The sequence below is a fragment of the Antechinus flavipes genome, chromosome 1 (assembly GCF_016432865.1).
Source record: "Antechinus flavipes isolate AdamAnt ecotype Samford, QLD, Australia chromosome 1, AdamAnt_v2, whole genome shotgun sequence".
NCBI lineage: Eukaryota > Metazoa > Chordata > Mammalia > Dasyuromorphia > Dasyuridae > Antechinus > Antechinus flavipes.
The window spans coordinates 296,279,097-296,296,974 of NC_067398.1; the positions used below are offsets into that span (position 1 = coordinate 296,279,097).

The 17,878-nt window shown below is 32.6% G+C and overlaps 1 protein-coding gene across 2 annotated transcripts in view; it reads left to right on the forward strand.

The window, feature by feature from the left end:
* Positions 1-17,878, forward strand: part of SNX29 (sorting nexin 29) — a 692,162-nt gene that overhangs the window by 638,509 nt on the left and 35,775 nt on the right. The window contains exon 21 of one of the 2 annotated variants that reach the window (XM_051962964.1): positions 8,763-10,830. The exons of the other annotated variant lie outside the window; for it this stretch is intronic. Within the exon in view, the coding sequence (XP_051818924.1) occupies positions 8,763-8,802 (40 nt within the window). The 3' untranslated portion in view covers positions 8,803-10,830. Of the gene's footprint in view, positions 1-8,762; positions 10,831-17,878 lie in introns of those variants that run through there. 2 annotated transcript variants of the gene reach the window in all.

The window sequence follows — 17,878 nt, forward strand, 5'->3', positions numbered from 1 at the left end:
ACCTGATTGTTTTTCCCTACAGCATAGTCAATAAATTTGTGCATTAGCTGTTATGCTAAGGTATCTGAGTCCACATGCTAGGGAGTGCAATCATCATTATAGCAGATGTTGAAGCTTGTGAGATGTCATGGAGGCAAACTTTCAAACAGAGAAGGGGACTATAGTCAGAATAGGCATTTATGGCTCTCAACTGTGGTACTGTAATTGTTTTAAAGCAGAAGTTTTTGACTAACTTCATAAATTAGAAGATTCATATCTTTGTATATTTATTCCCATATCATTCTGAAAGAATAAGATATTTCTAAAACTTAATCTTTCCCATGACTGTAATTGATGAGCAGTTTTGTTTGAGAAAGGAGTTTAGTGTCTGGTATCTTATTCTGCCAGTTGATCTTCAGAATCTTCCTAAAACAATTCAGATAGAAGTGATTTCATTTCTTGGTATACACAAAAAATTTTAATGATGAATACTCATTGATTATTATTTTTGAGCTGAACAAAAAAAAAGGCTGTTGAATATAGAATGATAATCTAGTTATATCCCATTATTTTATATGTTAAAACAAAGTGAACCAGAGAAATTCAGTGTTTTTTGCTTAATTTCACAATTATTTTGTCATCAATATAGAATTAGAATCCAGCTTTTTTGTCTCTCCATAGTCATAGTAATTTATGCTGCTTCCATCAGATGCAGTCAGAAATATTTCAAGAGTTTTGGTTAGCACATCTTTTTCTTATCTTTATGCCTTGCCAAAATAAAAAAGGAAGGAAACAGGAAATGTATTGCCATGGAAGCATGATATTGCAGTGATGGAAAACATTAGCTATGTCATCATCTGCTAGTACATCAGCAAACTATCCGATGATTTTTTTGACTTGCCTTTTAATCCAAACTTGACTCTAACTGATAGGGAAGAACTGGTTACTGAAATAGAAAGACCAGGAATCTTAAGGACAAATGACTATTTGACCATAGAAAAGAAGAAAGAAAAATAACATAACACAATCATTATATTTTGGAACAGCATATTTCAACATTATTTGAGGAGAGGATAGATGGTGGATTCCAATTGCTAAATATTGTGAAACAGAAACTGTATTCAAGAGAGATAGGGAGCTTTTAAGAATGAAATTCTGGATGCGCAAATAGGAATTATGCCTGTTTGGTGAAAAGAAAGAAATGCTTTTTAAAAAGACTAACAGATATGCATATAGAATTCATCAACAAAATCAGATAAAAAATGTATAAAATATGTAAACAAGCTACATACAGAACATATGTCATTTATTGATTGTAGCTTTACAACCTAAATCTTTTACAATAGTTAGACTACTAAACCTGTAAATGGGAAATGGCAGATGCTGTTTTGGATTACAAAGAAAATTAAAACAGTATTATTTAGGAGGGATGGCAAATTCAGAAGCTCATTTCTTTATATGGAAATATACTTTTTCCAGACCATAATGCAATAAAATAACATTTAATAAAGGGCCATGAAAGCATAGATTAAAAATTATTTAGAAAGTAAATAATCCTAAAAAAAGAGTGGGTTAGTGAACAAATTATAGAAACAATGAATCATTTCATTAAAGATAATGACAATGATGAGACAACATTCCAAAATTTGTGGTTTGCACAATAATACCAATACTTAGGGGAAATTTTATGTCTTTGAATACATACATCAGTAGAAGAAAGGAAGAGCATATCTTGGACATGCAACTAAAAAAAAAAAGCTAAAAAACCAAATTAAAAACTGCCTATTAAATATCAAAATGGAAATCCTGAAAATCAAAGGAGAGATTAATAAAATTGAAAATTAAAAAGTACTAATAAATAAAACTAGGAGCTGGTTTCATAGGGGGAAAAAACACAATAAAATAGACAAACCATTGGTTAGTTTGGTTTTTAAAAGACAGGAGGAAAACTAATTTATCATTATCAAAAATGAAAAGGGAAAATGCATCACCAATTAAGATAAAATTAATTATTAGGAGATTGTTTTCCCGCCCCCAGTCATAGATCACTAAAACTGACAACATAAGTGAAATGGATAACTAGTTGAAAAATATAAACCATCCATATTAATAGAAAGGAAATAGAATATTTGATAATACTATCTTAAGTAAAGAAACTGAACAAGCCATTAATACACTGCCTAAGAAAAAATTCTCAAGACTGGATGGATTTACAAGTAAACTCTACCAAAATTTAAGGAAAAATTAATTCCAATACTATATAAACTGCCTGAAAAAATAGGTAAAGAAAGAGTTTTAACAAATTCCTGCTAGGGTACAAATATTGTTTTGATATCTAAACAAATGAGAGAAAAAAGGGAATGAAAACTGTAGATTGATTTTCTTAATGAATATTGAAGCAAAAATATTAAATGAAATATGGAAAGGAAATTGCAGCAATATATTATAAAGAGCAATCACTATGTCCAGATGAAATTTATACTAGGAATGAAAGTTCAACATTAGGAAAACTATCAGCATAATTGATCAGCATGTTAGTAAAAAAAAGAATCATATGATTATATCACTAAATACCACACTCATTTCTGTTAACAACACTAGAAAGCATAGGATCAATGGAATCTTCCTTAAATAAGTAATACCTAGTTAAACCAAGAAGAAGCATTATCTTTAATGGAGACAAACTTGAATGATGCCTTCCCAATATGATCCAGGAGTGAAACAGATGTGTCCATTATCATTAGTCTTATTTGATATTGTGCTAGAAATTCTTGCTATAGCAGTAAGACAAGAAAAAGAAATTGAAAGGATAAAAAACAGGCAGTGAGGAAACATCCTTTGCAGAGGATATGATGGTTTACTTGGAAAACTCTAGAGAATCAACTAAAGCAATATAGCAACTATAGCAGTGTTAGGGAAATAAAATAAATCAACACAAGTCTTCAGCATTCCTATATATTACCAACAAAACCCAGCAGCAAGAGATAGAGAAATTTCATTAAAAATAAGTGCAGACAGTATCAAATATTTGGTAGTCTTCCTGTCAAGATGATTTTATAAACGAGATAATAAAACAATTTAAACGCAAAAACAACCCTATAAACAATTGGAGAAATATTAATTACTTATGGGTAGGCAAGCCAATATTATAAAAATGATAATTCTACCAAAGTTGATTTACTTATATAGTGCCATACCAATCATGTTATCAAAAAAATTATTTTATAGAGCTAGAAAAATAATAACAAAATTCATCTGGAACTACAAAAATAAAGAATATCAAAGGAATTAATGAAAAAATGTTTTAAAAGAGTCTAGAGGATCCAGATTTTAAACTATATTACAAAAATATATTCAAAATAATTTGGTTAAAAGCATAATAATACATATTAGAAAATTTCCATAGTAATCTAGTGTATGATATATCCAAAGATCTAAAGTTTGGGCATAAAACTCAAAAATTATTGGGAAACTGGAAAGTAATTTGGCAGAAATTAGGCATATATTAGCATCTTACCCCAAATACCAAGGTCAGATCAAAATGAATGAATGATATAGCCATAAAAGGTGACATCATGAGTAAATTAGAGAGCATGAAAAAATCTTATCTGTCTATCTAATATGGATAAGGAAAGAGTTCATGACCAGCCAAGAAATAGAGAAAATCATAAGTAAAATAGATCATTTAAATTACATGAAAATAGTTTTTGCAGAAACAGAACTAATAGAGTCAAAATTAGAAGGAAAACAAGAATTCTTAAAGCTTCATTTCTCAAATATAGAAAACTGAGCCAAATTTATTAAAATAAGAGCCATTCCTCAGTTGATAAAGGGTCAAAGAATATGAACAGGCAGTTTTCAGGGAAAAAAATCAAAACTATCAAAAGTCACACGAAAAATTGCTCCAGATCTGCACTGATTAGAGAAATGTAAATTAAAACAACTCTGAGTTGCCACTTGAAACCTCTCAAATTGGCTAACATGATAGAAAAGTAACATGACAGATGCTATTCTGGAGAATAATTTCAAACCAAGCCCAAAGAGATGAAAACTATGGATATCCTTTGACCCAGCCTTACCACTACTAAGTTTGTATCCCAAAAGAAAAGGAAAAAAGACCTATTTGTATAAAAAGATTTATAGAATTTTTTTTGGTAGTGGCAATAAATTGGAAATCACAGGGATGTCCTTCATTTGGGAATGGCTGAACATTGTGACATATGATTGTGATGGACTACAAATGTGCTTTAAGAAATGATGAGTGAGCAGGATTGCTTTCAGAAAATCCTGGGAAGATTTCTATGAACTTAGAACCCAGTGAACATTGTATAAAATAATAACAATATTTTAAGATGATCAGCTACAAAGAACTTATATATTCTGATCAAGATGATGATCCAAGACAATTCCAAAGAATTCATGATGAAAAATTCTGTCCATGCCCACAGAGAAAACTGATAAACTCTGAATGCAGGTTGAAATATACTTTTTTTAACCTTTTATTTTTTTTGTTTTATTTTTTGTCTGTGTTTGCTTTTGCTATATGACTAATATGGACATATATTTTGCATCACTTCTTATGTATAATTGATATCAAATTGCTTGCCTTCTCAAGAATGGAGGATAGATGGAATGGAGGGAGAGAATTTGGAATTCAAAAAAATTTTTTAATGATTATTAAAATAACTTATATGCAACTGAAAATATTTAAAGAAATTCTTAAAATATATTTTACCAAAAAATGTTGAAAATGAAAAATTCTAAATGTAAATTCTTGGGTCATTATTTGAAGTGTTACTTAGCACGTTATTACAAATTATGCAGCTTTTGTAGGAATTGGATTTTAATTTACAAATCTACTTTGAAAATGTCATTTGGATTCCTTGCAAACCTCATTTGAACTATGGCCCTAGCCCAAATCTTATCACTGGTATCAAAGCCAGACAGGTTTCATCTGGTCTGGGTTTTTATTACAAACCTTTCAATTCAATGGCCTTGGAAAATCACATCTCATTCTCTGTTACCACAAAGGTCATATAATCAGAGGAAGACCGTAAAGCATTGTAATATTTTCTATAAGTGTCATTTGAGAGAAAAATAAAATTGGAGGTTTTGCTTCAGTTTATTAACCAAATATTTGGTATTTATTCTAAAACCAGAACTTGGATCTCAATCAGTTTTAATAGCTGAATGTCTTTTTTAAAAAATAAATGTTAAAATAACTTCATTTTATCTTCTCATCTCTTAGCTGTGTAGTTAACTGTATAGTGTTAGCTAACACTAGCATGATAATCAGAAGTGGATTAAAATACTAGATCAATAATTATACACAATGACAAAGAACCCAACTTCCCCCTCCCCAATTTCTTAATATCTATAAAGCTTCTGCTACCAGATCTGTTATTTTGACTGGTAAACTAAGAAAACATGGTGAGAAAATTGCAGTGAAGTTCAAGCAATTTCCACATGTGGAAGCACAATTATTAAAGAAAATTTTAAATGAAAATGTTTTAGATTGCTTTCAAAATACTTGAAAATAAAAGGATTTAAAATTAGTCGAAACACTAAAATGTAAGATTAAATTGCATCTTTTTAGTATGTCAGAATTTCAGTTTAGCATGAAGTTTTTTCAGCATGAAATTCCAACAGTAATCAATGAATAAAAAAAGAAATCTCATTTTGAAAACCAGGGAAAGAATTTAAGAAATAGAAGCAGGAAATTAGACTTCAACAACTGTAATTTTCAGGCTAGCTTTCTGGAGGTCCTCCGGAAGGGCCTTGGTCTCAGCAGGATAGACAACACCAGAATGGACAAGAATAGCGTCCAAAATCTTTATTGTCTCTTTTACATTCTGCATCTGTCATATTCTGACCCAGTTTCCCTCAGCAGTCTGCCAGTCTGACTTCCTGTCTCCAGTTCTTATATACAATTATACAATCTTATATTACAATTACATCATTACAGCATACTGAATATGTGCGAACTAGAGAACCATTACATCACCACACTAAGTACTAAATATAAGTAAACTAGATAACCATTGTCTCATCAATTCCTCTGAGTTAACACCTTGTTTCAAGTATACTTCTCCAGAGTTCTGGTTCTTTACAAACAACTTCTAAGGTCTTTTTGTATCTTAAGATTGTGTGAACATTTTTTTAAACATCTTTCTTTTTTTTTTTTTAATCTCCCAAAGCAAGTTTTCTTCCTTTCACATTGCCAAGTCCCCAGTGTTTGACATTCTTAACTAATGACTTGTACTTGCTCTTTTTCAAACTCTTCTGTATTTCCATTGTCATACATACTCCTCATCATTTCATTAATTCATTCAGCATCACAGACAAACACAATACACCATGTTGTGAAAAATAGCCCCTACCTAGGAGGGAGTTATAAAATGCTTTGGACTCATAATTTTATGTATGGTACTTCCTTAACACATGCAGATTACAGCCTGTCTTTTATTTTGCTGTGATTTTTACCTGTGTTGTTCCATAAATCCTTCATCAATGAAAGGGAAGAACTCAATGATTTTTTTTTTTTTGCTTCAGACTCCTCTACTCATAGGAAATTTAAAAAATAGAATAAAATGATAACAAAAGAGCATCTAGAAGCTCTTAAAGCATTTAAGTCACCAGATCCAGGGCATTGGAAAAAACTGAAGTTGTGAATACTGAATTCGTGGCTTTAAAAGATTATGGAGAAAATAAATGAATAAATAGTTTAATTTTAAGGAAGAAAAAAGGAAGAAAGGAAAAACAAAAGAAAGGAAGGAAGGAACAAAGAGAAAGAAGGAAAAAATAAATGAAAGAAGAAAAAGAATAAAATTTTAGATGAGTGAAGTTTGACTTAAATTCTTGACAAAATTCTTAAATGAATTTTTAAAGAAATGGTGAGGAAACATAAAAAAGAAAAAGTGATCACAGAGATTTATTAGGGCTTTATCAAGTACTAAGCCTTTTTTTTTCTCTTTGGAGAAGATTAGACTGTAAGTATAGTTTACCTAGATTTTAGAAAAGCATTTGCCATATTTTCTCATATCAATGATATGTGGAAGTCAGGCAGGGGTTTGTTGCTTGACCCTGTAATGCTTAACATTTTTATCAGTGACTTGAAAACTTGGTGTTTATAATAAATGCAAATGTTACAAAACTGGGAGGAATCATTAACACACTAGAAAACAGGAATCAAAAAAAGTTTTAAAATTATATTGAACTGAATCTATTATTGTGAAATTTTATGAAATAATTGTTGCCCCCTCCCAAAAAAATAAATAAAGATTAGTTATATAAGTTTAGAAGCAGGAATCAAATAGGAGGGACAAGAGTATATTAAAGAGCAGTTAATTTTAAAAAGACTTGTAGATTTTAATGAGCTGCAAATTCAAAATAAGTCAGCAGCATTATATGGCTTCCAGAAAATAAATATGATCTTAAGCTGCATTAGGAGAAACTATGGGAATTTATAATTCTGTCATACTTTTCCATTATTAGACTACATTTGGAGTACTAGGTTGATTCATGGGCTCCACATTTTAGGAAGGATATTATCAAATATTCAGAATAAGGTAACAATCATGAAGTATCTTGAAATGATGCCATGTGAGGACCAGTTAGAAGAATTTGGTATGTTTAGCCTTAAGAAGCAAATGCTTAAAGGGAACATGATTGCTTATTCAAGTTTTTGGAGAGCTATCTCGTGGAAGAGGGATTAAATTTGTTCTGCTAGGTCCAGAGGCTAGGATTAATATTTATAATATAGCAATCTCATTATGTCACTCCTTGGTTCAGAAACCTTGAAAGATCCACCATTATTTACCAAATGCCATATAAATCTCTTATCCTGTATTAAAAGCCCTATATAGTTTATTTTTAACCTATATTTATAACTTTATACTTCACCATTTCATGCATGGTATTTTCCAACCAAACAGACCTATGGTATATGCTTCATTCTCATTCTTCTTTCTCCTATTGTGATATCTTGACTTCTCCTTCAAACCCATCTTGCTTGCTTCATGTATTATTTCCTTTTTTGGCAGGAAATTCAAATGTCTTCTTCCTCTTTCCCTCCCTCACCCCTCTCTCAATACTTTTTCCAATTGTCTTTTACTCTAAATTAAAAAAAAATTATATACAGCATCAGATAGAAAAATATTACATATGAAAATGTGCATCTCTATTATATAGAATTTGCTTTTCTATTTAAGCATATAGAAAAGTCAGCATATAACTTTCAAAGGGATCTTGTTTGTCTGTGGTTTATTCTGGCTTTCCTTCTGCTCTTTACTCTTTTGTGGGGGAAATTTTATTCCTAGTCCTATTTATCTCTCTACCAACTCTACTTATTTCCCCTACCAGAATTAAGATAATTCTTATAGCATATGCATAGCCACACAAAACAAATTCCCACATTTGCTATATCCAAAAATATATGTCATTCCCCAAATTGTAGTTTGTTGTCCTTTTTTTTTCAGACATGTGCATCATGCTTCATCATTTTCACATTTTCCTAGTCTTTTTACAGATTACTTTTTTTTCTCCCCTCCCCAAATATAATTCAATCCAGTGACTCGGGATTTCTTGCTATTCCTTAAACAAGGCACTCTATTTCTCTTCATTCTGGGCATTTTTACTTATTATTCCCTGTGTCTGGAATATATTCCCTTCTCATTTCTGCCTTTTAGTTTCCTCAGCTTCCTTCAAATCCCAGCTAAATTCTCACCTTCCAAAAGATGCCTTTCTCTACTTCTTTTAATATTTTCTCTCTGTTTAAACAACAGAGGGACTTCAACAACGATACTATATGAGGATGTATTCTGATGGAAGTGGATCTCTTCGAAAAAGAGAGCTAATTCAGTTTCAGTTGATCAAGATGGACAGAAGCAGCTACACCCAAAGAAAGAACACTGGGAAATGAATATAAACTGCTTGCATTTTTGTTTTTCTTCACGAGTTATTTATGCCTTCTAAATCCAATTCTCCCTGTGCAACAAGAGAACTATTCGGTTCTGCACACATATATTGTATCTAAGATATACTGTAACCTATTTAACATGTAAAGGACTGCTTGCCATCTGGGGGAAGGGGTGGAGGGAGGGAAGGGAAAAATCAGAACAGAAGTGAGTGCAAGGGATAATGTTGTAAAAAAATTACCCTGGCATGGGTTCTGTCAATAAAAAGTTATTAAAAAAAAATAGGAAAAATTTCCTATTTGTTCTATATATGGTTTATCTGTATATGGTTGTTTACATGTTGTTTTCCCACAAGCAGAAAGCTGGGAAGTAATTTTTACAGCCAGTGTTTCTGATATAGGCCTCATTTTTAAACTATATAGAGAATTGACTCAAATTTATAAGAATACAAGTCATTCCTCTATTGATATGAAGATATGAACAATTTTCAGATGAAAAAATTAAAGCCTTTTTTTTCTATCACATTGATTTTATTAGTTGATTAGGTAAAAATAGCAATTAATCTAAAATAAAAGATGAATTAAAATGAATAAACCTAATATTGTTGTCCTTAATTAAAGATGGGGCTGTAGATGTTGCTCATCCTTTATTTTTTTTAATTAATTTTTTTTGGCCAATTTTAGTCATATTAAAAAATGCCCTAAATCACTATTGATTAGAGAAATGAAAATTAGAGGAACTATCAAGTTCTATCCCACACCTCTCAGATTGACTAAGAGGATAGGAAAAGATAATGGTGAATTTTGGAGGGGATGGGTGTGGAAAAGCTGACATTTAATGCATTGTGGGTGGGGTTGTGAATTCATTCAGCCATTCTGAAGAACAGTTTGGAACTGTGCCCAACGTGCTCTAAAATTGTTCCAGCAGTACCTCTACTGAATTTATATACCAAAGAGATCATAAAAAGAGAAAAAAAAACTCATACATGCAAAAGTTTTTGTAGCATCTCTTTTTTGTGGTAGCAAGGAATTAATTGAGTAGATATCTATCAGTTGGGAAATGGCTGAATACATTTTGGTATATGAACTCATGCTGAGTGAAGTGAGCAGAACGAGGAGTACATTGTACACAGCAACAACAGTATTTGATGATCAGCTGAGATGGACTTGACTCTTTTCAACAATTGAGATAATTCAAGGCAATTCCAATTGAATTGAATTTGGATGGAAAATGCTATGTGCATTCAGAGAGAACTATGGAGACTGAGGGCAAATTGAAGCATACTATTTTCACCTTTTATTTTGTTGGCTTTTTCTTTCTCATAGTTTTTTCTCTTGTCATTTTTTCTTTTACAACATGACTAATATGGAAATATATTAAAATTGATTGTGCATGTATAATCTATATCAGGATTTGCTTGCTGTTTGGGGGAGGAGGAAGTAAAAAAGGGAAGGAGAAAAAATTGGAACTCACAAAAATGAATGTTCAAAACATATATGTTATTTGAAAAATAAAATACTATTTTGAAGAGTTAAAAAAACAATAAAAACATATAACACAGTTTTCAAAAAAAAAGGTCTTTGTTATGTATTCTAGGGCAGCTAGGTGGTATCAGACCTAGAGTTAAAGACAACTCCACTTTCTAAGTTCAAGTCAAGTGAGCAAGTCACTTAACATTGTTTGCCTCAGTTTCCTCATCTATAAAATGAGCTGGAAAAGGAAATAACAAACCACTCCAGTATCTTTGCCAAAAAAAACTCCAAATGGAAGGACAGCTAGATGGTGCAATGGATAGAATACAGGCTCTGGAAGCAGGATGGCCTGAGTTCAAATCCAGTCTCAGTCACTTAACATTTCTTAGCTGTATAACTCCAAGCAAATCACTTAATCCTAATTGCCTCACTAAAATAAAATTTATATTAAAAAAAAAAAAAAAGAAAGCTCCAAATGGAATTATGAAGTCAGACATGACTGAAATAAGGACACAAAATTAGGCATTTTCTTAATAAAAGTTCTAATGAAAAAAAATATTATCTCCCACAATAGATTGGGAATTCCTTGAGTGCAAGATTGTCTTTTATTTTCTAATCCCAGCCCTTACATAATGGTTAGTGTTTAATAATTCCTGTTAACTGATTATAGCAATGTTCATGCTTAGATGAGCCTTGTCAAAATCTCTTTAGAGTAAAGGTCAAATAGTGATATTAATGAGTCAAAGGATATGCAACAATTTAGTGGTTTAGGAAGAATAGTTCCAAACTGCTTTCTGGAATGACCACACAAATTCATAGATTCACTAAGAGTGTATTATTATACATGCTTTCCTGCAGCCATTTCAACACATTTATCTTCTTCTTTTTTGTGATTTTTATGAATCAGATGGTTGTGATTAGAACTTTAGAATTACTTTCTTTTGAATTTATCTATTAGTAATTTGGAGCATTCATTTTTCATCTTGCTATTGATAAGTAGAATTTCTTTCTTTGAAAATTTCCTATTCATGTTCTTTGACCCATTGTCTATTAGGGAATGGTTCTTGTTCCTATAAATTTGAATAAGTTCCATATGAATGTGTATCTACCTACTTATATATGTACACATACATACATTTTTGTACATATGTAAGGTTTTTATCAAAAAAAAATTATCAGAAAAAATTTAACAGAAAAAATTTTTTCAATCAATTATTTTTCTTCTAATTTCAACTATATTAATTTGCACAAATACTTTAAAAATTTTATGTAATCAAAATTATATATTTTATCTTCTTTGATCCCCTCTATTCTTTATTTGGTCATGAATTCTTCACCAACCATAGCTTAGAAAAGATGTTTTCTTCCTTGCTTCTCTAATTTGTTTATGATATCATTTTTTATTCCTAAGTCATGTCTACACCTGCAATTTATCTTATGCATATATGATATGAAATATTGATCTATAAGTAATTTCTTCTTGAATGCTTTTCAATTTTCTTAGAAGTTTTTGTTAAATAGTGACTCCTTACTTTAGCAGCTGAGGTCTTTGGGTTTCTGTAAATCTATACTACTCTTTGTTTGCTTTTCTATATTGTTCAGCTAATCTCTGCCACTGATCAGCCTCTGGTTTTTAACTATGCAGAGGAGCTTAATGATTACTGTATTGCTTTGTGATATAGTTTGAGATCTGCTAGGTCTTCTTTCTTCCATTTTTTTTTTTTCATTATTTCCTTTTAGATTCTTGACCTTTTGATATTCCAACTGATTTTTTTTTCTGGCTCTAGAAAGTAATTCTTGAGTAGTTTGATAAGTTACATATGATAAGATAGATTATTGTCTCAGCCTATTCACAACTACTCTTTTATCCATGAAGCCTTCCTTGAATTACCCTCATCCTTCCCTCAGCTTTTTGCACTCCCACCCTCCTCAATTTTCTTACAGCACTTTGAAATTTGAAATTTTGAATATGATTCTAATTATTTTAGTTATTTGTAATTTCCTTAAGAGCAGGGATTATAACTTCTTTATATCTTCAATACCTACCACAGTGCATTGAATTTAGTACTTAATATGTATTTACTGAATTTGATTTAAAAGACCATTTTGAGTTTAAAAGGAAGTCAAGTCGCTCAGATGAAGATAAGTAATATGGCTACTTGGATTTTCCCATTTAGGGAAAAAAGTCAGTAGAGACACTAATTTATACTTCTTTCTCTTTTGCTGCTTCAATTCCTGAAGAGCTGTATGCCTTATGTATACCATTATACTTCCACAATTCACCAAAAATTTTTCTCTTCAGTGTCCTTAGGCCTGCTAGAGCTTTCCTTTTCCTCTCTTTATTATTTAATCTATTGGCCTTTAGCCTTAAGAACAGAGGAAAAAATAGGAGAAAATAGAACATAGGAGAAGGCCGTGTATTCTAATGAAAAGGACATCCTGCTTAAGAGTCAGGAAATGTGGGTTCAGGTTCCACTCTTGCCACATATGTTGGCTCATACTAATTATTTTGCATCCATGCCAGGTTTTCCCCTCTGCTATAAAACAACAGTATCTTTTCCTTCCCTACTTCTCAGGGATTTTTGTTTTTCAGCTGTTTTTTAGTCATATCTAACTATTGGTGGTCTCATTTGGGTTTTTTTTTTTTTTTTTTTTTTTTTTTTTGGTTGAGACACTTAAGTGGTTTTTCCATTTCTCTCTCTAGTCTGTTTTACAGATGAAACAAACATAATTAAATGACTTATCCAGGGACACACAGCTAGAAAGTGTTTAAGACCAGGTAAAGAGAAGACTTCCTGACTCCATGCTTTATCCACTATGCCATCTAGTTGCCTACTTATCAAGAATTAAGTGAAGTAATAAAGGAGGTGTGTTTGGGAAAAAAGTTTGGCATAGAAGAAAGGGACTCTTCAAGAGTGGACTTTTGTGTGTGTAGAATAATTGCTACTTATCAAGCATTCTGAATTCCATCATTTGAGCAAATGGTTTAAAAAAAAACCCAAAACTCATGAAATGATTCCTTGAAAGGAAATGAGTCACAGGAAACAAATACTGTTTATAGATTAAAAAAAAAATACAAATAGTGTATCCCTAAGCTTCTGCATCATAATGCATTTGGCCAGTATACTACATTGAACTTACTCTAAGAAGTTCATGTTGAAGAAGGAAATAGAGTCCAGAATAGTCACAAAACAGATTAATGCTTCCACATTCATTTAATAAATGCTCTTTGCCTGGTCCTAGCAGTTTAGGGGATGTTTATAGGCAATTCGTTTTAATGACTCTCAATGCTCACTTTTCCAATCGAGTGTGCTGGCCCCCCTGGAAATATCTAGTCACTAACCCAGCTCACTAATACCAATGATGCTGCTGGGTAGCATTTGGTATTTTTAATCTCTTTGTTTATTGAGCATAGCCAGAGACAAAGATTACTATCTTCATTCACTATATATCAGTAACACTAGCTTTCTGGTCCTTTCCTCATTATATTTGGTCCCCAGGCCCTTTTGGCTGTAGCTCTATAGCTCCTGTGGTTTGTGAGATGAGAAGAAAGCAAAGAAGGGGAAAAGGCAGCTCCATGTTAAAAATATGTCTTATAGAATATAACCATGACTGTAGGAAACAGAATCAACCTCTCACCAAAACTCAGTCAGTAGCTAGAAGGGATGAAGTAAGCACAATATAAGGAAACTAGGATATAAAAATCTGCATTTGGAACTCAGGCTTGAAAAAGTAATGATCTCATTTGAAGAGATGAGAAATTAGCGATTAGAATAACTTAGAATTAGTAGCTTAGAGTTCTGAGAGCTCACAAAAGCCATTTATTTCAAGCTCCCCATTTTACTGTTCAGGAAAGAGAGACCCAAAGACATTAAGTGATTTGCTTAAATTTGTACAGCTAGTTAGTGACAGAACTGTAACTATGGCTGAAGATTTCCAGCTCCTAGACCAGTATACTTTATGCCTTACTACTGGTGGTTCACTGTTCTGCTTACTATTCTGAACTCTTGGGTGAAACAACTTTCTGATAGTTCTGTTTTTCTGTCTAGAAAATGTGTGCATAATAGAGGGAGGAAAGAGTGGGAAGAAGGAAGAGGAAGAGGGTTTTTATGTTTTTATTACTTTTACTAAACCCTTCCTAGGGATTCTGGGAAGGTGCCCAGAATGGTCATTTCTCTACAGTGTAGGAAATTTTGCACACTAGAAATATTTGCAGTTACCATAACTCATTCTGGATCTGTTTAGAGATTCCAGACAAAATTCTAAATCACTGATTATTTACCAACTAGAATAATAGAAAGACTCCTAAAAAGTGTGGTGGAACTGTATTCTTTTATTTGAGGCTTCACTTCCTTTCCTTAACAAGGCTAAAAGTAGCATTCTTACTGCAGCCTGTTATATATGTTCTATTTATAAAACATGAGTGTAGATAAATCCTAGCAGATAAATCCAGTTATATTATCACTGAACTAGAAACTGTTTGAATATCAGCTACTTAATACAAAAGGTGTCAAAAATAACCTGTCATTTTTCCTTTTCTCCTCTTAGGAAAGTTGTTTATCTTGGGTAGATTTGGGTTGTTGTTGTTATTGTTGTTGTTTTTTAACGTTTCCAATGAGTCTAAGCCAAAAATCCTCTGACCACCCAAACCTTTTCAGTGAAAGAAGTCCAAACTAACTTTGGAAGCATCCTAACTGCTGAATCATGATTTAGTTTTGTTAATTTGTCTTTTTAACAAATGAAAGGCAACTTTTCCAGGCAAATGATGGACCCCTTATTTTTATTATGTTGAAGAAGTGATTTTTCTGTTCCCTGGCGAATTTGACACTCAAGATCATGAGTACTGTGCACTTTTTTCCCCTACATGTATGTAATAAGAAAAGTTATTTTGCCCTTGAGGTAAGTAATGCTTTGCTTAAAAGATTACTGGAAAAAAGAAAAATTATAGTCATAGATTTAGACTTTGAAGATATCTTAAAAACCATCTAAACTCACCCCATATTTTATAGATGAGGAAATTGAAACATAGGGAGGTTTAAATTGTGTAGTCAAGGTTACACAGTAAGTGGAAGAAAAAGGGTTTGAACCAAGGCTTTTTTCAGTGCCGATTCAGGATGTATACAAGATTCCATTCATTCCTTCAAACAGATATTCAATTTCTTTAAATAGATATTTCCAATGCTGTTCTCAGCATTGAGGATAACACAAGGAAGCTTAAGCCATGTTTTCTACTTTCTGGAAGTTTAAGATCTTGGAAAGAACTTTCACAATGAGGAAGAATATGGAAAATGTAAATGTAGTTTTATAGAGTGTTATGCTGATTCAGAGGAAGGAGAAATTACTTCTGAGAGGCATACAGGAATTAAGCAAGGTTTCATGGAAGAGGTAAAATTAGATTTACAGATTTGGGGATTTAGATCTGGAAGGAACCTCAGAAGTAATTTAGTTCAGCTCCTTTTACACATGAGGAAACTGAGGCCCAGAAATATGAAGTGATATCCCAAGCTCACACAGAATCTATAGGACAGAACTGGAATCTGAACACAAGTTGCTATGATTCCACGGCCTCACAGCTTCACATCTGCATGAAAGCAAAGCCATCCGCCAAAACATCTTTATCCTAACATGATATGGTGTTTATAATGAAACTTGAATTGCAAATGTATTCACAAAGACACAAATTACTACATCCTTTCCTTTCCTTTTATATTAAAACAATAATACTTTCATAGTTTCTGTGTATAGGAATTGTTTTTAATACCTATATTTAGATCTAGTTAAAAGTATGTGCAGTTTGGTGAACTTGCAAAGTTAAAACATGTAGTAGATTGAGATTTTTTACATCAGAGTCTCTAGAATCAGAGTATTTTCCCTATAAAGACCCAACACGCATTATAGTTAGTGTGACTATATATATTTACTGTGTTACATATACTAGACTGTAAGCTCCTCAAGGGAGGAGACATTTTTTTTTTCTCTCAAGGCTTAGCACAATGTCTTGCATATAGTAAAACTTTAATTAATATTGGTTGAATTGAAGTGAATCTAGGGCCTTAAAACTTTTCAAAATACTGAGAAATATTAATACATGCTTATGGGAAATTGAGATATTGCTATTTGGTTAGAGAATTGAGGAAAAGATTTATGGAAGTATCTTGTTCTATTGGACCTAATCTGCTAGTTTTCATTTGGAGATAACCTCAAGAGATGATATGGGACCTCTACAGGAGCAGCCTTTTCCCCCTTAGTGAGATTCTCAGAAACTGTTGTGTCCTGCTCCCACACTGTGACTATAGTCTCCCAAGATAGGCAAGTCTATGGTCAAAAGAATCCTTGATGTGGATCCAAAAACCCAAAGTCACCAACCTCTCAAACTATAGTATTCTTGTTGAAAAATGTCTTGTTGAAATTCGAACTTGGCTGCTAATTGCCAAGTTTTGCCCAACAGCTTTTACAAATAGATAAAATGACATTTGTCATCATCAACATTTCTATGTGGATACTCTTGTATATGAAGCTCTTCTATACATGAGACTTTTCTGGCCTCACAAGTTTTCACATAACATCGCGCTTAATTTCAGCAGCCTTGGAACAATGAGCTGTAGTCAGAGAGAACAGCAGAGTCACAGAGGCTGGTCTAGTTTGTGGAGTTGTTGCTGAATCATGAAATAAACCATGTTATTTTGGAGGATATATGTATTGATTCTGAGCCTATGTAAGCCACGAATTTAGTCTGGGCTGGAGGAGTATAAGGGCAGATGCCTCCACCTCTTCCCCCCAAAACAAAGCTATACCTGTTGTTCTATGCAAAGACCTGTTGGCAGAGACACAGTTAAAGCAAGATTTCCTTAATGGTTTGTTTTCTATTATCGCTGTCCCCCAATGATCACAAGACATGAGACCACTCTACTAAAAGTTTCCTACAGGGATCTCCAAAGAGCAAATGAAAATTTGGAAACATCAGATATTTTTACTTCTAGTTTTTGAGGAGTATAAGGTAATACAGGAGTAATAAAGAGGTAGCAGAGTTCTTGGAGGTAGCATGCTTTTCTCAGTATGTGTGTGTGTGTGTGTGTGTGTGTGTGTGTGTGTGTGTGTGTGTGTGTGTTTAAATTCTGCTGCCTACTGTACTTTGAAGCCATCAGCAAAGTGCTTGTCTGCAGGGAGGGAAAACAAGCCGCAATTAATCACCTAAACTTCCCTCCCCCTTTAATGAACGACATGTAGAACTACTTAATGACACTCTGGGGTGGGCTGCTTAACAAGCCTGCCTACTAGTTTCTCTAGTGTCAGTATCTTGCTCCCCATGACACGTTTCCTCCTACAAGCTCGTGCAGAACTGTGTGAAGTCATTATATAAGACCAGTCCACATGATTAAATTGTTTACTTGTATGTGTCTGTGTATATCTCTCTCTGTATGGAAGCTCCATGCACACTGGTCATTTCCTTACTGTACTCTGCCTCCCGGGTATCCAGCCTTAGTGATGAAAGGCTGAGGGATGTTACCCACC